Source organism: Suncus etruscus, chromosome 3, assembly GCF_024139225.1.
Source record: "Suncus etruscus isolate mSunEtr1 chromosome 3, mSunEtr1.pri.cur, whole genome shotgun sequence".
Taxonomy (NCBI): domain Eukaryota; kingdom Metazoa; phylum Chordata; class Mammalia; order Eulipotyphla; family Soricidae; genus Suncus; species Suncus etruscus.
In genome coordinates this window covers 60,595,427-60,619,375 of record NC_064850.1, presented here as the reverse complement: position 1 = coordinate 60,619,375, position 23,949 = coordinate 60,595,427, and the positions used below count along the sequence as shown (strand labels likewise).

The window sequence follows — 23,949 nt, the reverse complement described above, 5'->3', positions numbered from 1 at the left end:
GTTTTTTATAAAAAATACCTATCATAGGGGCCAAAGAGATAGCATGGAGGCAGGGCATTTGCCTTGCATGCAGAAGGACATTGGTTCGAATCCCAGCATCCCATATGGTCCCCAAGCCTGCCAGGAGTGATTTCTGAGTGCAGAGCCTAGAGTAACCCCTGAGAGCTGCCGAGGGTGATCCAAAGCCCCCCCCCCCCAAAAAAAAAACTATTATAGTGAAAGTAGTGGAAAGGAAAGTGACAACATTTTCTACTAAGTCTAAGATTTTACTTACCGAAGAAGTAGTCAAAGAGATAATGCGAATGGTTAGAGTGAAAAACATAAATAAAATAAAAAATAAAATAAAAAAATAAAACCACTAACTGGGTATCTTCCTGGTCAACCCCTCATCTGTGTCTGTGTGGACTATAGGAACACAGCACATATATTGCACACACGTGACCTTACAACAAAGCCAAGTCAAAGGAATAAAGAGCAAAGGTATTGCAGCTTGACACGCATGCTGCAAAGCCTAAGTGGGAGATAACAGGGCTACTGATTCAAGCAAGTTTTCAGGGATCCAGGTGTAGACCTCACACTGCATTACTCTGGGAGCAATTAGATTGTGGGACAGGAGCAAATCTTTGTACAGTGGCGAGACATGGAAGGAACGCATGAGTTAAGTGGCAAGCAGGTAAAAGAGCAAGGTCAAAATATTTTCCTATACACGGATGTACATGGAATCTATTATGCTGAGTGAAATAAGTCAGAGAGAGAGAGAGAGAGAGAGAGAGAGAGAGAGAGAGAGAGAGAGAGAGAGAGAGAGAGAGAGACACGCAGAATGGTCTCACACATCTATGGGTTTTAAGAAAAATGAAAGACATTCTTGCAATAACAACTTTCAGACACCAAAGAAAAAAGAGCTGGGTTAGAGCTCACCTTATGAAGCTCACCACAAACGGATGAGTTTAGGTAAGAAATACTACGTTTTGAACTATCCTAATAATGATAATGAGAATGTACAAGGGAAATAGAAAACCTGTCTAGAGTACAGGCGGGGATTGGGTTGGGACGTGGGAGATTTGCGACATTGCTGATGGGAATGTTGCATTGGTGATGGGTGGTGTTCTTTACATGACTGAAACCCAAACACAATCATGTATGTAATAAATTTGTTTAAATAAAAAAAAAGAAAAAAAAAGATATCAGCAAAGAATCAACCCACATACTTAAACTGAAAAGTAGACTTTAATGATGAATAGCAAAAGTTTTGAATGCAAAGTTTTCAGACATTAATCCAAGAGTTCACACATTCACGAATTAATCCAGTCTAGAAATTTTCACGCAAACAAGGAATAGTTCAATTTTTGCAGAGACAATGCTAAGATGAGGTGTCTTGGTCTTATCAAAATATACTGCACTACAGATAGATTCTCTCAAAAATTATTTTTATTTAATTTTTCAAGCTGTTTTATTGAGATACACTGATTTATAAACTTACTTGTAGAAGATTCCAGGAATATAATAATAATCCCACCACCAGTGTCCCCTGGTTCTTTTCTACCCACCAGCCTGATATATACATGCACAGTTTGAAATTTAATTATTATAGCGGATCTCACAGTTAAAGTGTTATTGGTTTTGTGGCTGAGATATGTACCTTTGCCACAGCTTCACCATCAATGTGCCATGGCCCCTCAACCCGACAGTAAAGTCAAAAAGAAGTGTTTAAGACACAGAGAAGAGAATAAACAGGAAATAGAATGAAGCAAACTTTAGAATAATGGATCCAGGCGTTAATAGCAATAAATACTTGAATTATAAATGTTCTCAGATAGACAGAAATAGGCTAAAATGTCAAGGGACACAAAAAGAAAAGATTCATCAATGTTATATGAGACATTCTTCAAGCATGAAAACACAGGGGGTTTCAAATAAAAGTCTGGGAAACATATAACCAAGAGAATTTACCTTCAGAAATTTCAACTGGTTCATATTGTAATTCCTTTTATTTTCTGAATTTTGAAGTTCTCCATGGCTTAAACCTCACAATTTTATAAAAATTTACTATTTATTTCATGTTAACATGACCTTAACTGTATCTATTAGCTGTAGTCTATAATCTAGAATCCTAAATTAATTACCATTCTCTAATGAATCTATATGCTTAGTTTGTGTCTTAATGTGAGATTTTTAGGTTTTAATGTACTTAAGTATTTTTAAATTTTATTATGAATTTATTTTTTGTTTGGGGCTACACCCAGTCTTGTGCAGGGCTTACTCCTACTTCTGGGTTCACTCCTCACACACTCAGGAAACAATATGGGATACCCAAGTCAAATTCCCTGTACTCTTTCCCTAGACTGGAACTTAAGTATTTTTAACAATATTTTTGCTTATTATATAAATACCTTAGAGCTTAATTCAGGGAGTAAATTTTTCTACAAAAATCACATCCTTTATCAATAAATACCATACTAAGTTCACAAAACAATCATTTTAAGTAAAATTATTTTTAAAACTATTTTACATTATTCCACACCATGTACTTATGTACACATACTCACTCCATGTACATATGTGCATATATTTCTTATATTACCCTAACATATTTTCCTGGTATAAAAAATGTAGATAGAGTAGTACAGGGGAAGTGATATACTCTATCTTTGCACTGAGGTGGATCTGTCCAGTTTCCATTTAAACACTGCACTTCTGAGTCTCCATAGACCACGAAAGGCTTTTTACATTCATAACGCACTCGCTCACCAGGTGGATACCTTGTCAGCTGGTTCATTATTTTAGCATTTTCGACTACAGGTGGAGAGCCACAGGAAATATCTATATGGAAAGCAAAGTGTTCTTCCAATGTAATGACTAGTTTTACATAGGAAATCAACAAATGAAACTTGAACTCTATTTTATTATTTTTTTGCACTAAAAGAAGTTTGTTGTTGTTGTTATTGTTTTAATTTTTATTTTGATCAAAATAGATTAGAAATCTTTCACAGTAATATTTAAGATACATAGTGACAATGAATCAGGGCCATTCCCACCACCTCTGTTGTCCTTCCTCCACCCCTGTTCCCAGCATGCATCCCATATTCCCCTCCTTAAGAGAGATTGAAATGCACAGTTCAGAGGCTAGAGAAGAATAACTCATAAAATAAATTCTGTGAGACTTTAGTGATAGTACAGTAGGTAAGATGCTTGCTTTGCATGCAGCACACCTCTATTTGGTCCCTTGCACCCTATATGTTTCCCTCAGCCCCAGCAAGAGTTACCCCCTGAATACAGAGCCAAGAATAGCCACAAGCATAGTCAATTACAAACAAACAAACAAATAAGTAAATTCTGTAGTTCAACGGTCATCAAAGAGCTGCCATTTTAAGAACTATTCAAGCAAATTCAAGGAATGGAAGTTAAAGCAATCTTTTTTAAGTAGTATATAAAATTCTGGGTTCTCGTGGCCTGTCATAATACAGCAGGTAAGGAGATTGCCTTTCAGTGTCTGAGCAGGATTGATTCCTGGTACTCCATATAGTCCTTTGAGCACCACCAGGAGCAATTCCTTACTGCAGATCTAGGAGTAACCCCGAGTATCAAATGGTGTGGCCCTCCAAACCAAAAGCAATGAAAAATTGAACAGAATTTTTGATTCTATTCTCCTTAAAAATACTTTACTTTTATCTTATCTTTTCAAAAATTAATTTTATTTATTGAGGGGCTACACTCAGCAGGCTCTGGGGTTACTCTTGACTCTGCACCTGACAAGCCTGGGGACCATATGAGATGCTGGAGGTATTGAACCCAGGTCGGCCACAAGGAAGGCAAATGCCCTATCCACTGTCTTATTGTTAGAGCCCCTGTCAAATTTTTAATATTTTGGAGTTAGGACCACACTCAAGTTCCTGGATATTACTTTTGGCTTTTTTCAATGGTCACTCAGAGCATGATCCCAATTCCAAGTGTAGGTCAGTTGTCATATGCACCTCCTTTGTGCATCTTCATATCTAAGAACTGTTTCTCAGGCCTCTGTATTGAATTGCTCTTCTACCCTCCATTCAGTGTTCATGCACATTTTTAGGAAAGTAAAACATAAGAATTTTTCTGTATTTTTCTCTTTTATTTAGGAAAATTCATGTAGTAACTAGATAAAAAATGAGTCAATAACCAATTCAGAGTATTAATATGTTATTTTGTCATTGATGTCATTTTGTTTGTAATAATCTACTTATGGACAGTACTTTTAAGCACACGCTTTAGGGACTCCATCAACATTTAAGATATTAGCAAAACCATACTTGAAGGAATAGGACTACTAATAAATAATAAATAATTAATTAATAGTTAATAAATGGGGCCAGAAGATAGCATGGAAGTAAGGCATTTGCCTTGCATGCAGAAAGTGGGTGGTTCAAATCCCGGCATCCCATATGGTCCCCTGAGCCTGCCAGGAGCGACTTCTGAGCATAGAGTCAGGAGTAACCTGAGCATGTCTGGACGTGACCCAAAAACAAAAACAAACAAACAAAAAAGATGATTAATAAAGGGTTCAAAATTTTTTCTTGGTGTCATAACAGAAAACTTGATGTATTTCTTATACAACACACCCTAAAAATGAGATTAAAAGTACTATAATAATTAAGGAGAATTTTATTTAGAATATTCAAGGTGTCTTGAAATACAGATATGATGAGGCAATATTATGATTTCTAAACCAATATGCACAGAGATTCCCTGTGGAAGTTACATTGGTCTGAAGGTCACATATCCAGAGTTTTGGTTCTATGGATCTGATTTAGCCAAACATGATGATATTACTATCCATGAACTAAAGTGAGAATTAATAATCTATAATTAACCATTGAATACACAATCCCATCCTACTATATTAAGATATAAACCTTGATCATTTAAAAAAGGAAATATATTTTATATTAAAATAGTATTAAAAACTTAATTTAATAAATTAACAAGTTAATAATAAGATAATTTAATCAAATTTTAACTTAATTAAAAATTACACTGAATTACCTCTGCATATTGGCCCTCCTATCCATTTGCTCTTAATACACTGAGTAAAACTGGATCCATCTAGATGGTAATTATCTGCACATCTAAAAGTCACTTGTTCTCCTGACTTATATAAACTCTTCTTTGGGCCTATGAGTATGGAATTATTGAATTTTGGTATGCTTAAGCAATCTGTTTCTGAAAGAAAGAGAATAAATACTATTTATTAAATCTGTTCATAAAATGATGCACAGTATCCAATAGTTGCATTCTTTAATAATAAATGCATAACAAAATGTGTAGTGTATTTGTTTTATAACTTGAATAATTGCTGCAAACTGACAATCTCACCAAATGATTGTTTCTATGATCATCCAAAGTAAAACACGGATAAAGTCATATTGAAAACCTAAATATAGATTGCTACATGTATTCCTTGAGGTCATACATCTTACTTTTAAATACTAATATACCCACTATATCAATATTACATATGTGTGCATGCAGGAAAAAAAATGTAAGCAGACCTGGGGAAGCGGAAGAGGGAATGAGAAAGAAAGAGAATGAGATCGAGAGAGAGAGAGAGAGAGAGAGAGAGAGAGAGAGAGAAAATGTGAGAGAGAAAATGTGAGAGAGAAAATGTGAGAGAGTGAGGGAGAGTGACAGTAAGAGAGATCATAACAAGAGAACTGGCAAGGAGGAGGCCTGGCACTCAGGCCAAAGTGCTACATTTAGTGAGGAAAGAGAGGAAAGCAGAGCAAGGTGCATCTGGCTAATGCTGCTTATGCTGCATATTAGGCCCAGTCAGGGGGCTAGGGTTCCCCAGGAACACCCCAGCCTGCAGGATCTCCACCTTTCTGAACCCCCCTCTAGAAACCCCATTTTCCGGATCCTGCTTTTATACCTAGTCACTTGACAGTTACAGGGGGGCAGATCCCAGTCCATTGTCAGTTACAGAGGTGCATTATCACCCCCTAAAGCTACATTAACATTTATACAGTAACATGTACATATATAATTCCTATATATCTATTAAATTTGTTAAAGTCTGTTACCTTTAGTAAGGTCAGATATCTTAAAAGGATATTTATTTCTAAAGAAATAATGGAAAAATTTATACTAATGAGATTGCTTAGCTTATTGAAGGAAAAATAGAAAAATTATGTGGAGTGAGAAAATGAATTTTAGAGAGTGAACATTTTAAGTATAGCCATGATGTGAAGATGAAATAATTTGACTCATGTTATCATTTGATTACTGAGAAAATTACTTCTAACTTATTCCAGAACTTTATATAGAAACATTTGTAAATTGAAGAACCACTGCTCAGATTAACATGTTTATATAATTCATGTTCTGAATTGTAGATATTTGTTAGCCTTAAAATAGAAAAATATACTTCACTTATGCATTCTGGTGGACTGGACCATTTTTCCCCTAAACATTTTGCAGTTGCAGGTCCTTCAATTCCATAACCGTCATCACATCTGTATATGGCTTCTTCTCCATACTGGTAACCATTAAACTTCTGGGACTGAATTACACCATGAGGAATCACAGGTGGTAATTCACAAGGAAGTCCTGAAAATTATGAAAAAAGTCTTACTTTGTAATTTAATTTTCTTTAAAGCTAATAAAATTTAAAATGTTGCTTTACACTGGACAATTTTATATGGCTCTAAAGCACAATGCGGGACCTATGAGGACATCACTGAGGTGTGCATATATGCCCTAAAAATAGCCTTGTGATAGATGATCAGTTGTCATTATGAACAAGAACATGAACAAGAATATATACGTGTGTATATATTCATGAGATAAACACCAATGTCTTTTCTAGCCAATCATTAATAATAAAAAGAAACACAGGGAGAATAAACCATTTTACAAAATGTATTCTGTAGTGTGGGAATTGGGACAAAAAAGAAAAACAATAATAAACCAGGCAAAGAAAGCACAACAGCATGCGAAATTGTATAGATCCTTCACATCTTTAGTCAGGTTGACTCCAAGATATTTGAGTTTGTGTGGAACTAATGTGAATGGGATTGTTCTCTTAATGTCCATTTCTTCACTATCATTATTAGAGTATAAAAAGGCCATTGATTTTTGTGTGTTAATTTTGTAGCCTGCCACTTTGCTATATGAATTTATTATTTCTAGAAGCTTTTTGGTAGAGTCTTTAGGGTTTTCTAAGTAGAGTATCATGTCATCTGCAAACAGTGATAGCTTGACTTCTTCCTTTTCTATCTGGATTCCCTTGATATCGTTTTCTTGCCTAATCGCTATAGCAAGTACATCCAGTACTATGTTGAATAGGAGTGGTGAGAGAGGACAGCCTTGTCTTATACCAGAATTTAAAGGGAAGTATTTTAGTTTTTCTCCATTGAGGATAATATTTGCCACTGGCTTCTGGTAGATGGCTTTGACTATATTGAGAAAGGTTCCTTTTATTCCTATCTTGCTGAGAGTTTTCATCAAGAATGGGTGTTGAATCTTATCAAATGCTTTTTCTGCGTCTATTGATATGACCATGTGATTTTTATTTTTTTTTGTTGTTTATGTTGTGTATTATATTGATAGATTTACGGATGTTAAACCAGCCTTGCATTCCTGGGATGAAACCTACTTGATCAAAGTGAATGATCTTCTTGATGAGGCACTGGATCCTGTTCACCAGGATTTTGTTGAGGATCTTTGCATCTGTGTTCATCAGGGATATTGGTCTGTAATTTTCTTTTTTGGCAGCATCTCTATCAGGCTTTGGTATTAAGGTGATGTTGGCTTCATAAAAGCTATTTGGAAGTGTTCCTGTTTTTTCGATTTCATAAAAGAGCCTGGCCAGGATTGGTAGTAGTTCCTCTTGAAAGGTTTGAAAGAATTCATTCGTGAATCCATCAGGGCCTGGGCTTTTGTTTTTGGGCAAATTTTTTATTACAGTTTTAATTTCCTCAATAGTGATGGGGGTATTTAGATATGCTACCTCTTCTTTATTCAACCGTGGAAGGTTATATGAGTTCTGAAATTTATCCATTTCTTCCAGGTTCTCATATTTAGTGGCATAGAGTTTCTCAAAGTATTCTCTGAATACCCTTTAAATCTCTGCAGTATCTGTAGTGATCTCCCCCTTTTCATTTCTAATACGCGTTATCAAGTTTCTCTCTCTTTTTTGCTTTGTGAGTTTTGCCAATGGTCTATCAATCTTGTTTATTTTTTCAAAGAACCAACTTCTGCTTTTGTTGATCTTTCGAATTGTTTTGTGGGTTTCCACTTCATTGATTTCTGCTCTCAGCTTTGTTATTTCCTTCTGTCTCCATATTTTTGGGTCCTTTTGTTGAGCACTTTCTAGTTCTATTAGCTGTGTCATTAAGCTACTCAGGTAAGCTCCTTCTTCCTTCCTGATGTGTGCTTGCAAAGCTATAAATTTTCCTCTCAGTACTGCTTTTGCTGTGTCCCATAAGTTCTGATAGTTTGTATCTTTATTGTCATTTGTTTCCAGGAACCTTTTGATTTTCTCCTTGATTTCATCTCGGACCCACTGGTTATTCAGTATGAGGCTGTTTAACTTCCAGATGTTAAATTTTTTCTTCTGTGTCCCTTTGCAGTTCACATCTAACTTCAGAACCTTGTGGTCAGCAAAGGTAGCCTGCAAAATGTCTATCTTTTTTATTTTATGGAGGTATGTTTTATGTGCCAGCACGTGATCTATCCTGGAGAATGATCCATGTACATTGGAAAAGAATGTGTATCCAGGTTTCTGAGGATGGAGTGCCCTATATATATCTACTAGGCCTCTTTCTTCCATTTCTCTTTTCAGGTCTAGTATATTTTTGTTGGATTTCCATTTGGTTGACCTATCATGTGTTGACAAGCCTGTGTTGAGGTCTCCCACAATTATTATGTTATTATTGATATCCTTCTTCAGATTTGTCAACAATTGTATTAAATACTTTGCTGGTCCCTCATTCGGTGCATATATGTTTAGGAGAGTGATTTCTTCTTGCTGTACAAATCCCTTGATTAGTACATAGCATGCAAAATTGTGCATTGAAATCTTATCTATGCTTATACACAGGAACATGATAGGCACACCTATAGGTAAGCTCCATTTCACTCTACAGTGAGTTATAATATCCTCCCCAAAAAGACAGAATTACAATATTTTCAATGAGCTAATGCAATGTATTATGTCAATAATGTATCATTATGTAATAATGTAATATTATTATGTCAATAATAGTATTTATTGTACTATATAAAAGTTTTTTGTAGAAAGCATAAATAACATATAAATATATAGAAGGTTTTATAAATGTATAAATCTGAATGATCCCATCATAATATTTTGATGATTATGATACTTAACAAATTATATTGGAAGTAAAATGTAGTGTATGAGCTAAGCTCACCTACACACTGAGGTGGAGAACTCCATTTGCCCATAGTGCATGTTACCCAATCTTCTTCCAGTATTTTGAAGCCAGCTTGACAAGTGTAACTTAATTTGGTGCCATGCGGGTACATGTTGGGCGTAAGTGAAGAGTTGGATGACATAATGTTTCCATTTTCAATAGAAGGTGGCTGGGAACATGGAAGTTTTTCTAGAGGAAGAATAGAGATGAAAAGTTCAAATAAAAATATATAGTCAAAATAAAAATATATCAAGTTCTGGGACATGGAATAAGAAAAATGTGAACCAATTAAATTATTGAGAGGTTGAAAAAAATGAAGCCTGAATGGTTATTTTTTAAAATAGATTTTACACTTATCTTCACTATGCTCCCTCATGTGTCCTATTTCTTTTGAGTAAAATATTCATGAATAGAATTTGTAGTAATTTTACATAAGTAACAGCTTCCATTCTTCTCTACTTGTTTCACACCACAAGCAGAATTTTTTATTTATTTGCTTGATACAGCAATTTTTTATTTTGAGATAAAGTAAATGAATATAAATGTTTTTACCTTTTTCATTTAAGTAAAACAACAATTTTAGAATTAATGTTATAAACAAGCTATGCTGTACTGACCCACACAGTGTGGTATTGACTGCCAAATTCCATTTTTGCACTCGATTTCTTCTGATTCGGAGTCCTGGATGAGATAATTCTCTTGGCAGAGAATTGATATTTTTTCTCCATCCTGATAATTTACTGTGGTTGTCATAGGTTGAGTATTGGGAATCTGAGGTGGAGGTGGGCATAGTTGTACTTGTTTTTCTAAAAATATTAAAATTATATATCTTGATTAAAAACCAGTCAAGAAGTTGAAATGATAATTGAAGAAATACAAAGCTCAATAATAAATTATCATAAATAATTGCATGACAATATACTCAGCTTTATTAGTTAATAGCACTGGGTGGGCATACCCTGGCTGGATATAGATCTTAGTTAGGAGCTCAATAATTACCAACCAAGGTTTTGAAAAAAACGAGGAACTCAGAGAAATAATGTTCACTATAACTGAGAAAATGGAAGGAAAATTTTATCAACTCAAAGAATAACTGATGCAAAATATTTGAGGATACATTGAAATAGAATTGGAAAAAATCTAGGAGACAGCAATGAAAAACAGCAACAGAATTCAGAATGAAGAATGCATTTGTTTTAAGGACAAAATACAAGCAAGCATTGCAGAAGAAGAGGAAAAAGAAAAGAACTTAAAACATGTAAGAAAATGTAAAATATTTGATGGATCCATCAAAAGGAATAATCTTTGATTCATAAGAATTTTGGAAGGAGAAGAAAATGATAGAAGGGGCAAAAGGCTATTTGAAGAGATGGTAGCTGAATACTTTCACAATCACTGAGAGAATTCCTGTGCCTAGATTCGAGAGGCCCAAAGAGTACTAAACAAAGCAATTTCACATAGACACACATAAAAATGTACTCTATTCAAATTGGAAAGGAACAAAGGCATAGATTACTTAAAGAATCAAGAGAAGAGACATCTAAAACACAAGAAAGAACATCTTTTCACAGCAGATCTTTCTAATGAAACCCTATGAGCAAGAAGACAATGGGATGATATATTTGAAACAGAGTAGGGTAAAATCTCTAACTGAGGAAGTTCTGCCAGCAAGGCTACCATTCAAATTTGAGGGGATAAAAATGTTCTTAGTAAAACAAAGTACAAGACATTTACTACATCAAATACAGCCCTGCAATGAATATTAAATGATTCCTGTAAAAAAACAAAGAAAAACAATGGTATAAATTGCCTATTTTGTAAATTGTTTATTAAATAATCGATATCTCTAACTTATAACCTAATATGACTAATATTATCAATTATATTAATAATTTTCTATATATTCTATATAACCTAATATGACTAATATTTATCAATTATATTAATAAATTTCTAATTTATAACATTTGAAATTGTGTATAATTAGTAACTAATTTTTAAAAGCAGCACAAATAAACACTTTCATAATCAGGAGAGAGTAAATTAAATATTTAAGATTTAACACAAAAAAGCTCACCATTGCAATTTATTTTAGGATCCCATTGTCCATTTATGCAAGTTGAGTACTTTGTTTCTGATGTTCTTTTACATACATAACTTACAGTTTCATTATGATTAAATTCATTTTTAGTTAATAAGTTTGGATTAGTTGCAAATAATCTCGCTGGTGTACATTTCCGAAGCAAATGTGTTGCTATAAAAATGAAAATATTACATTGAAAAGATAAGAACTAAAAACTTACTAAAGAGTCAAAAAGTTATAGTATAATAATATGATAATTTATGCCTGAAAATTCTACCAACACAATTTTTCCTAATCATATTGTATGAGATGGACGATGATATGTCTATGTATTGTGTGTCCAACCTCGGGCATTTCAGAGAAAGTATCCATCATGGAAACATGTTGCACTTTGGGATTAGAACACGAGAAGCTTTCAGGGATGATCTTTCGAGTTAAAGGTAATCACATGACTAAAGATATTCCCAAATTTGACATCTGTGCAAATGTTCATATTCATTTAATTCATTATTTAGAATTTCAAAAATCATATAAATTTTAAATCTATAACCTGTAAGCATTTAAATAAAAACAATTATCTCTGAAAACTTTATGGATTAATTAAAAAAAACTATTTATTTTTTAAATTTTTTGTCTCTGATTTTTTCTATCTAATTTTTCCCATAGGTTAACCAGTAGTTCTGTGCTGGGAATACATGAATGAACAACACATTACGAATCCCTTCTATAATGGAATATGGGCTAAAGTTCTACAATGTACTTAAAATAATTTGTGAATTCTAATGCTGGTGTGTAAATTGGAGACTCATCCCTTTCCTTAAATATAGACCCCATTAAACTCTTAGAAACAAGTTATTTAAGGGAAAGTGGAAGAGAATTCTCAAAATTTTCCTAGTTGATCATCAAAGATTTGGTGATCTAAAGGTTCAGAAGCTTCCCCTATGGAGCAGAGAGCATAACCAGATAGTTTTCCTGAAAAACTTGCCAGTGTCCTATGAGAAAATTGTATTGCTGTCTGTGAAGACTTTCTACCAACCCACGCTCCTTCATATTCACTTCTGTTCTGTTGGATCTGAAATAGAGGGAAATTATAACTATCATTGTTGAGAGAGATAAGACTTCTAGAAGAGTCGAGCAAGGAAGTATGACTCTAATGTTTCTTGTTCCTGGGCCTGAAGGATACTATACAAAAAATGTTACATTCTTCTGTCTATGAGTACAAGCATTTTCATCATATGAATATCAATTAGTAAAATATAGCTTGATATTTGTAAATAATTTTTTTCAGGGATTAAAGATTCATAGAATAATTTTCATTCATATTTTCCTTTGACAATTCATTAGAGTGCGATTGATGTTTGGCTTCATTGTCATTTAAGACTTCATATTTTCTGGACCGAGCAGTATACAAACGATAAGGTATCCGCCTAGCATGGACCATGATTTGATCCTTGACATCCCGTATGGTCCCCCAAGCCTGGAGCGATTTCTGAGCACATAGCCAGGAGTAACCCCAAAGAAAGCCTTCATATTTTCTTATTTTGGGGGGCCACACCTGATGACGCTGAGGGGATACCCCTAGTTTTGCACTCAGAAATATTGCCTGGCTTGGGGACCATATAGGATGCCGGGAGGATCAAACCACAGTCCATTCTAGGTTAGCACGTGCAAGGCAGATGCCTAAAGTTTGTGCCACTGCTCTGACCCCAAGACTTCATATTTTTAAAACTGTATACTATTTTGAAAAAATAGGTTTTCAAAAGAAAAGACCAAGTTTTAATAGCAAAAAATTGAAGATAGACTTGTACCAATGCATTTAGGAAGTTGGGTCCACATTCCACGGAGGCATGTAACTGATCTCTGTCCAATCATTGTAAATCCTTCTGTGCAACTGAACTTTACTGAATCTCCATGATAAATAGGAGGAATAGAAGGTTCAGAAAAGCCATGATCAAGTTCAGGTATATTTTCACATGTTCGGTCCTCCACTATAAAAAAATTAAAGTATGTTTCTCTTAGAATATAAATTATGTTTATATGAATATAAACAAAAGACGTATTTTGATAATACTTAGACATTACCAATGCATTTAGGCAAATCTGTCCATTCTCCATCAACACACTGAATTTTACTAGCACCCTTCATCAGAAACCGAGAATCACACATGTATTCCACCACTTCACCATGTTCATAGTTCTCTTTCTGCATTTCCTTAGTTTTTCCATGGATAAGTTGAGGGGGTGAACCACACGATTTTACGTATTCTACAGTAGATATGTGTAATAAATGGTTAATATGTACAATCACAAAAAATGTTAGTAACTGAAAAATCCAAAAATGGCTATTTTTTTTCCAACACCTTTGTTGTTATAACACCTGCTATAGCATTCTTAAACTGTTCAAAGCAGATTCTGTTAGAGCAGATTCATGTTTGTCAGTCCTGGTATATTGAACTTATTTACTGAACTATGTTAAAGCCCATAAATTTTCTTGAGTAGCCTAAATGTTATGCGGATGCTTTAATGTTTATATTTTATAAGACATTAAATTATTAAATTGTTTAAAAAATTCAATATTCATACATAATTAAAATACTTCACCAAAATGTTTAAAAAATACCATCATTAATTTTATCAGTATATTTGAACTTTATTCAAGCCATACAAATGAATGAATTACAGCCGTCTAGAAGTTTGTTTAGATATACTCAAATGCTCATAAAATTTGAGTTGAAGTCAATGATATGTCATAGGTGAAATGCCATTGACACAATCATATATACTTTGTCAAGGACATAACTCTTTTAATGCATTTGATCAGAGACACACTGGAAGTAACAGAAAGATGAGAGGAAAAATGCTGATACCGAAAATCTGACTTCTTCATTCAAAAATTGTGAGATAAACAATTACCTCTACATGCTAGATTATTAGGGGACCATCCAAAGTGGTAGCACTGACTCGAATCTGGTCCAACTCTCACACGTTTATTTTTACAGGTGAATTTCAACACCTCTCCAATTTTATATTTTAGTTTTCTGGAATCAGCGGTTATGTACATATCATTCAATTCAGGAACAAGGCATTCTCTTTCTGTAGGAAAGTAAATAATTTGATATGGTTATATAGTAATTTTCAAAGTACATTGCATGTGTTCTGTGAGAATGAGGTTTATAAATTCAACAAGTTATTTTCCTTGGAAATATTAAGTAATGATTCTTAAAATAGCCTGTAATTTTATATTGGAGTCTCAGATACATTTACCAAAGAGTAAATAATATGAATATGAAAAATATACTCTAAAATTTATTTGCAAAATCAACTTACTTGTTTTTATAATAAAAGTCCTGAACAGTAGGTATTCTGAATATACATATTTAATAGTAGATATTCTGAATATACATATATAATATACATCTGTGTTTTGTCTTTTGTTTATATAGGGCATCAGGAAAGTTATTCTCAAGAAGAAGTAAAGAGCCACAAACCTGTGATATTAAAATCTAAATTATTGGGGCCAGAGAGATAGTGGTAGGGTGCTTGCCTTGCACTTAGCTGACTCAGGACAAACCTAGATTCAATCCCCAGCATCCCATATTGTCCCCTAAGCCAGGAGTGATTTCTGAACACATACCCAGGAGTAATCCCTGAATTTCACCAGGTGTGACCCAAAAACAAAAAATAAAATAAAATCTAAATTTTTGCAAAACATAAAAATGCATTTGGAGCTTCCAAGAGATATGCTAGCTCAAAATTCAAATATTAGATGTATGTAAGAGGACTAGGTTTTAGCACAAGCATTACAATGTCTATGAAGTCATAGGGTCTAACTCTGAAGCACAATGCCAGAATTGTAACTCCTGAGCACCACTGCATATGGCTCAAAAAAAAAGCTATTTTATTTGCATTACTCCTATCTTGATAATTAATATATAAAGCTTAGAATTGGACTGAGGGGACAGAGAGTTAGCTGTTAATCTTAGCCAAAAGCCTCATACGGTCAGGCCTAGAGTCACATTGGATAGGAAACATATAAAACATACCAGTTTTAAGTCACTTATCAAGCCCACTAACATAAAATCAGATATAAACTTAAAAAAAAGCTCTTAGTTAAATTAGATGTAAGGTTTTTTGAAATCTAATACACAATACTGCAAAAAACTCAAATATGTTTTGTTTCTGTTAAATGTCTTATAATTCAGTTGTATCAGAATTGCATGAGATCTACTGAGATTCTGCTCTTATTCCAATATTCTACAACACAATTATTTTCTACTTGTCTGATTCCTTGATTATGTGCATTTCTAGATCTGTTATATTCAGTTTAAAAAATTCCTGTGTTATGTTTTCAGAAAAATATGGACATAACAACAACCAAAAGAGCTTTGTTGTGGGTGCCAGAGAGTTTGTACAGAAGTTATAAATCTTTGTTTGTTTGTTTATTTGTTTTTTACTTTGGGGGCCACATCTGGTGATGATCAAGGGTTATTTTTGACTATACGCTCCAAAATCACTCCTGGCTTGGGTAACCATTTGGGAAGCTGGGATTCTAACCACCATCTATCCTGGATCTGCTGTGTCCAAGGCAAACACCCTACTCCCGTGCTTTTGTTTCAGCCAGGAAAATCACTGATCTTAATGTAGCTTAATGTATTCTAGTTTGGTTTAATTTTGAGAGCATTGGTACTCTGAGCACTCCTAAAAGTGATCCCAGAATGCAGAACTAGAAGTAAGCCTTGTTTACAGTAAGGTGTGATCCCACAAAAAAAAACAAAAACAAAACACAAATAAACAAAGAGAGAAAGAGCTTGTTTATTGGCTGTTCACAAGATCTATATTTGCCTACTTCCCAATTGAAATTCATGATTATTTTACAACTTCAGAAAGCTCATTTTATTTTATTAAAAATTATTTATGTGATTATTTGTTTTATTTTGAGCCCTTATTAGCCTGTGCTGAGGGTTTACCTCTTGCTCTGTGCTCAAAGATAACTCCTGGAATGCTAAGCATGCCAAATAAGATGCTGAGGTTCATACCTGGGCCAACTACATTCAAGGCCCTCGGAATATTGTTCCTGACACAATCTCCCTCCCAGTTATTGAGAATATATTTTATATTCTTATATATATCATATTGAGAATATAATTTAGCTCTGGAAGATCTGTTCCCTGTTTAATAGCCAATACATGTTATCTCTCACTATACTGTCAAGCAAGACTCTAGTCTTACAATTACTGTTTAAAATAGTTTAGAAATTTAACACTTAAGGATAGATATCTAACGACAAAACTCAGGTGCAAAACTGATGAAGAATTGTAAGGAACTGTAATTTTTATTCATGTACGCTACATATTCAATAATTTGGATACCAACATTTAATATAACAATAGTAATCATACTTTACTCACAAACAAATAATGTATATGATCCCTGGGTAAAAGACTCTATGCATTGTGTTATACATAGATTACTCTCTTTGGATTTCTAAGCACCCTTTCTTCCTAGTTCACATTAAGCTCAAAGGTCACACCTTAATTTTAATTCTTTCTTTTATAAATAACTTTAGATCAAAGAGTTCATCTGATTGATTATTAAAAAGAATACTTGAAAATCCAGTACTTACCAAAACATTCAGGTTTATCAGACCAATCATTGTGACCACATACGATGGAACCCATGGTCCTTCCTTCTTTGTTTTCATAGCCAGGTTCGCATTCATAGTCCAGCCGGTCATTGAGCTTAAACCGTGTGCCATTACTTTGTGTTCTGGCATTCTCAAATACTGGCCTATCACAAGATTCTAATGCATATTACAATTAGTTAATTTATTTCTAATGTTATGTTGAGATCATTTATAATTGTATAATTCTTTTTCAAGGGACAAAAAAGAGGTATTCTTTAGTATGTATTTAAAAAATATACAAAACTAAAATAGATCATCAATGATATACTACTTACCTACAACAATTTCTCTGAAGAAAAACTCTGCATTTCTCTTTTAATAATTTAAACATATTTTAAAATTTATATTTATAGATTTATTGCATAACCAATAAATTGGGCAAGATTGATTTGTGGATTTTTTAGCTGACTAAATTATTTGTATAATACGATGCCAATTATAGTATAGACATTATTACATATATGCATAGAAAGATGATTTATTAAAGAAGATTAATTCCTAGCAATACAATTAAATGGTAAAATATTTTATAAATCTTATTTATTATATTGCAATTTTAAGCAAAGTTCCTGATTTTACTTTCTTGACATTTACTAATGTTTTGTTATGCTTCTAAAGTTGAATAACTATAATTCTATTGTTTATAATGAGTGTTAAGAAGTAATATGTAAAGAAAATTGTATTTTCAAAAACAATATTCTATAGTGATATCATTAGAGGTTTACTAAATAAGCATCCAAATAAGCCAAAACATACAAAAATAAAGCAAAAGGTAACAAAATAAATGAGAGCTATTTTACTTCCATAAAAAGTCTGTTGAAATCCTGAACTGATTATGACTTTGTGCAAATAGAGTTTGATTTAGTGCCAACATTTACCTTTTACTTTTTTCCTTTTGTTAAAGTTCATAGTCAGCATAGAAATTAAAAGTAGAATATAAATTATAAAGATTAAGTTACTGAAAGATCATGCATAAAGTAATCATCTCATTTTAAATCATAATTTCATATTTAAAATTAAATATAGAAACAAAGGTTTAATCTCCGAAAACAAACTCAATAAGGCACATGAAATTCAAATAAAAATATGTTTTGTAGTTTTTGGTGGGGCACAACTGTTGACCTCAGGGTTTACTCCTGGCTATGCGCTCAGAAACCACTCCTGGCTTGTGGGTCATCTGGGACACCGGGGATCGAACCACTGACGGTCCTAGGCTAGCACTTGCAAGAAAGATTCATTACCTCTAGTGCCACAGCGTGGCCCCAAATAAAAATATTTTTGAGACTACATTAACTACACATAAGACTTCTTAATATTTTTTCTTATTTATTCATTTATTTATTTATTTATTTATTTATTTATTTATTTATTTATTTATTTATTTATTTATTTATTTATTGGTTTTTGGCCCAACCTGGTGACGTTCAGGGGTTACTCCTGGCTATGCATTCAGAAATCGCTCCTGGCTCAGGAGACCAAAATGAATGATAGGGATTGAACCCAGGTCCATTTTTGGGAAGGCAGAGTGCAAGGCAAAAGCCCTACATCTGTGCTATTACTTTGGCTCCTTCTTAATGTTTTCTAACTTATTCTGCATTTTACTTTATTTTTATATTACTGAGTTTTGTTTTTGTTTGTGTTTTGTTTTATTTTTGTTGTTGGTGTTCACCCAGTAATAGAATTTATTCCTGGCCTTGCACTCAGAAATGAGTACTGTCAGTGCTCAAAGGACCAGATGAAATGCTGGAGATAGATCCTAGATGGGCCATGTGCAAGGCCAATACCCTACCCGCTGCCTTATCTTTCTAGTCCCTCATATTATATTTTAAAATGAAAATTAGTTGAACTGAAAGATGGACTAATAGTTTACCTGAATCAAATCTACCTTAAAGGCTAAAAAGTTGTCTTTTGTGGGGGGAGGTGGGTTGAATTTTGGGTCACTGGGTATAGTGGTGCTCAGAAATCACTCCTGGTTCTGAGGTTAGGGTTGTTCCTTGCAATACTTGAGGGACCATATAGGATGTCAGGGATCAAATCCGGCTCAGACCTAGATTAATGAAAACACCCTAATCACTGTGCAAATTGTTCTAGGCACACTTGTTCATATTTCCTCTCAAAAGTTTATATAATTCAATTTCTTTATTTTCTTTAGCTTTTGGCCCACTTGGTCCAGCTTACTACTGGACCATTCTGCTGACCATTTTCTTTCCATAATTAAACTACAGTTCAATTATTTACACTTTAAAATACAAGTTGAAACAAGGACAATATTTTATTTTTTCTTAATTAAAGTACATAGGCACCCTCTCCCAAGAGCTAACGCACTGTAATTAAAGTGAGATTTTGTGTAATGATTAGAATAATGGATACTAACTTAATTCATTACTTACTAATGCATATTGGTTGTTCTGACCATCCACTCTGCTGACATGTGATTGATCCTGTTGTTTCACCATTTTCTGTTATATATCCTGGTTGGCACTTATATTGTGTTTGTGTATTTAGGGAATAATCATAGTTACTTTCCGAAAAAAAGCCATTCTTAATTTCTATATCTGATTTTGAACATATTTCTAAAGGGGAGAAAGCATAAGGCAGACATAAGTATGTATTCAATAAGCAATTTAATAAAGAATAGAATAATATAACCATATTTCTAAAAGCAGTTGTAAAGACGCCTTGGAGAGATTTTAATCCCCAATTTCCTGTGTCAGATAAAATAAACAGTTTCTCAACATATTAGATAAATATATATCATTAAAATGTTATTGAGGCCTAGAGTACAGGTGTTAAGGCGCATGTTTCAAATATGACTGGTCCCAGGTCCATCGTTGCACCACTTGGTCCTGTGGGTATTCTGTGTGCAGGCAGAATTGAATGTCTCCGAGCACTGTCATGGTGGGCAGGAAGTCCCATGTACATGGTAGGACCAGAGAAGCACTTAATATTCTAGTCTTTTCCTTTCCGTTGAATTGCTGCTGAATTGAGGCCTCGTGCCTCCCGTGTACCATTTGAGAAGCCTAAACAAACAAACAATGTTGAAGAAAAGCATACTAAAAGTACTCCCTTTTATATAATTATGAGAAATATGCCTGTCCAATGAGCATGGAACCCTACAATATCCCAGAGTTCTATACACAATGATTCTTTTTAAGTCTTATTTTAAAGATTGTCTAGTTTGATTCTTAAGAAACTGCAGACCACAGTTTACCAACTTTCACAGATCAACTCTGGCACTGATCATAAAGAATCTTCCACAACAGCTATTAGAACTTTTGACTCTCAGTATCAGAAATGATAGTTTGGCTATTCTTGTTTAAAACCATATAAATTCATACTGTTCTACCAATATAATGAAGTTCAACACTTTCTTTTGAAACCTAAAGCCAAGATCATGATTCTTCAACTTACGTAGCTCTTAAAACAGTAAAAGCACATTTATGTTAGTCACTACTTTTCTTCACCAAACTCAACCTCACTTACTCAAGAATCTATAGATAAAGATTCAAAAGAAAAGACAAGATATTTATAAATGGATGAAAAACTGTTAAAATTTCATGAGATGAGTAAAGTAGTTATGAGAGGAAAATGTTAACACTATATTTATATAAATAAAAAGAATAATGCTAATATTTATTTTGTTTTCTTTTTTTGGGGGGGTGTCACACCCGGAAGTGCTCAGGAGTTACTCCTGGCTCGATGCTGTTGTTATTGTTGTTGTTTTGCTCTTATTGGCTGACACTCTCCAGTATTTAGGGCCTATTCCTGACAACTGGCACTTCTTAAAGTTTACTCTTAGCTTTGCACTCAGGAACTCATCTTGGAGGGCTCAGGCAACCAAATAAAATGCCGGGCCTTGGACCCAGATCAGCAAATGCCCTGCACAAATGCATTGTACAATAGCCCAGATACAATTTCCTTTCTTTCTAAATTTCTTTAGTCAGTGAAACAAAATATCATCTCAACATTATTTTAATTTGTTTGTTTTGATTTTATTTGAAGTCCACATTGGGTGATTCTGAAGGGTTACTTTTGGCTCTGCACTTGGGAGTTACTCCTGGCATAGCTTGGGGACCATATGGGATGCTAAGGTTTGAACCTGGATTGGCTGAATGCAAAACAAGTGGAGTACCTGCTAAACTCTCATTCCTGGCTCTTTTTGTAAGGTAAATACTAACCTGACACCAAAATCAGATAGATAGAAATAGTACAAAAAATAAATTTATAAAATTTTTATCATGGTTAATATATATGAAGGTCTCTACAAAACCAAATTAACCAAACTGTAGAATACATTAAAGAATTGTAAACTACGATTTGGTGGGATTTACTTCGGGAATGCAGGGTTGGTTAAATTGAGGTACTCAATGTAATTTATCACATCAATACAAGGAGGGAACAGAGGATTTATAGATGCAAAGAGAGCATTTGACAAAATCAAAATCTGATTTATGATACAAGCTCTCAAATAGAAGAAACTTTCCTCAATGTGCTTGAAATCATTTGCAAACTCAAGCTAACATCATACACAATTGTGAAAACGTGAAAGTTTTATTTCAAGGAAGATTGAAGAACAGGATGCCCACACTTATCACAATTATTTAACTTAATAATGGAAGACATTGCCATAGAAACTAGGCAATAAATATATATTGAGAGATCCAGATTGAAAAAATGTTAACTGTTGCTATTGACAGATACCATAATATTATTCTTCAATATTACTAGCGAGTCTTTGAATAACTCCTGGAAATAATATGCCTGTACAGAAAGTGGCAATATACAAAATCAATTTGCAGAAATACATTGCATTTTTAGAAGCAAATAATGAAAAGAAAAATTAATGCAATCTCATTCACATTGTTCCTTAAAAAATCTAACATCTGGGAAAAAAAGGATATCTGAGACATACAAAGAAAACTAGCAATCATTACTAAAAAAAACTCAGAAGAAATTCAAAGAAAAGAAACACAACCACTGTCAGTGGATGGGAAAGATTATAATTCTATTCACAACAGTTCAGAGTCAGTGAAATACTTATCAATATTTCCAAGTCATTTTTTTTTATTTTTTGGCCACACCTGGTGGCACTCAGGGGTTACTTCTGACTATGTGCTCAGAAATCGTTCCAGGCTTAGGGGACCTTATAGGACTCCAGGGGATCGAACTTCTGTCAGTCCTAGGCTACCATGGGCAAGGCAGATGCCTTAAGGCTTGAGCCACAGTTCTAGGCCCTGCAAGTAATTTTCAATGTTATAAATGAAATAGTTAGATGTAGTAATAAATATCTCAGAAAGGTAAAAGCATTCTTGGGGGAAAATGATGGTCAATTATTCTTTAATCAAATTCTATTCATTGTGAAAATACAAATAAATATGAGTAATATTTGATACCATAGAGACTAGGTTATTAAAAAGGATAGAAACAGTCATTGTCGATAATGATGTGGAGAAAACAGCCCTCATCTATTGATGCTGGGAAGGTCTTTCGTTCAGTCTCTGGAAAATAAACTGACCTCCTTCATATATACCCAAAAGTACTATGCTGAGAAAGGATTTGAAATCTTGTTGACGATAGTATTATTGACAGTAATTAGTGGACTAATACAGGGCTTATACAGTGAGAATTCATTGTATTTGCTTTGGGATTTTTTTTTTTTTGATTTTTGGGTCACATTCAGTAATGTTCAGTGGTAACTCCTGAGCCTACAATCAGAAACTATTTTGTAGGTGCTTGGGGGATTACAGGAATGTCAAGGATTAAACCCAACTCATTCATGTGCAAAGCAAGTGTCTTACATGCTGTACTATCTCTATGAACTTCATAGGGAATCATTATTAAATTTTTTATTTAGAAATTATGATTTACAATGTAATCGATGACTTTCAGACATACAATTTTCTGAATAAATTTTTTTATATGCAGAATATAAAAAAATGTATTCGTTGGGGCTGTCATGTTTGTATGAATATAGCCTTTGCTCTTTGCATTTTTTTGGTAAAGATTGATTTATTGGTGACAGTTAATTACAAGTTAATAAATATTAATCCCAAAGAACTCAGATTAGTGGGCCATTTTTTTCAATTGACTTTGGGGTAATAAATTGAAGTCAATCTTGCTTCTTGGGAAATGAAGCCATAACCAGCTGATATATGACATATGCTGTTCTACCAACTGTAAGAATCATAGTGGCTCTATACAGGAGGGCATCAGATACCCCACCCTTTCGATGTGTTGGAATTCCATTATCCTCCTGAAATAGTTTTTGTTTCTCTGGCACCTTATTTTCAAACTGTCTTATGGTTCTCTGGGTAATCTGACGAAGAGCCATTAAATTCCGCAGCATCTTGCCTTAATGATCTCCAACCGTGACACAGACCGAACTGTAGCAATGATCGCCTCGGCAGAACCTGAACTACATTTTTTTGCTCTCTGCATTTTAAGAAGCAATTTTTCCCTCAATATTTACTCCGACTTTGTTATTAAATTATGATAAGTTCCAAAGCTATTCCTAACTGAGTTTCTGGCATGCAATGTTTTAACAGTTGTTTTCACTTATTACACTCCACCAATGCTCTGCTTTCCCTGCCAAGGATGACAGCACTGATAGAGTATCATGCATATTACTTTGCCTCCTCTCATTGGCCTGTCCTCCTCCACTTCCCTTGATAGTTAGAGTGCACCTTCTGTGACCTTCTCCATCTCTAACCAAACTTTCTACTGAGGACCAGTTCTCAAGCTCTTACTGTTGAGCTTGTTAATTTCCCACTAAAATT

The 23,949-nt window shown here is 33.9% G+C and overlaps 2 protein-coding genes across 2 annotated transcripts in view; both read right to left on the bottom strand.

Annotated features, from left to right (window-relative positions):
- LOC126004326 (complement factor H-like) overlaps nucleotides 1–23,949 on the bottom strand; it is a 41,342-nt gene that overhangs the window by 480 nt on the left and 16,913 nt on the right. The window contains 11 exon segments of the mRNA XM_049770775.1: nucleotides 2,582–2,820; nucleotides 5,017–5,193; nucleotides 6,400–6,576; nucleotides 9,405–9,596; nucleotides 10,025–10,213; nucleotides 11,485–11,661; nucleotides 13,299–13,478; nucleotides 13,573–13,755; nucleotides 14,404–14,583; nucleotides 17,114–17,290; nucleotides 19,564–19,746. Coding sequence (XP_049626732.1) covers nucleotides 2,582–2,820; nucleotides 5,017–5,193; nucleotides 6,400–6,576; nucleotides 9,405–9,596; nucleotides 10,025–10,213; nucleotides 11,485–11,661; nucleotides 13,299–13,478; nucleotides 13,573–13,755; nucleotides 14,404–14,583; nucleotides 17,114–17,290; nucleotides 19,564–19,746 — 2,054 coding nt within the window.
- Nucleotides 23,273–23,623, bottom strand: LOC126003496 (cytochrome c oxidase subunit 7A2, mitochondrial-like). Its single transcript, XM_049769748.1, has one exon. It carries the CDS (start codon nucleotides 23,517–23,519, stop codon nucleotides 23,283–23,285), a length of 237 nt encoding a protein of 78 aa, XP_049625705.1. The 5' UTR covers nucleotides 23,520–23,623; the 3' UTR covers nucleotides 23,273–23,282.

Coding starts and splice junctions, on each gene's coding strand:
- LOC126003496 (XM_049769748.1), bottom strand. CDS start 23,519: ATGCTGCGGAATTTAATGGCTCTTCGTCAGATTACCCAGAGAACCATA.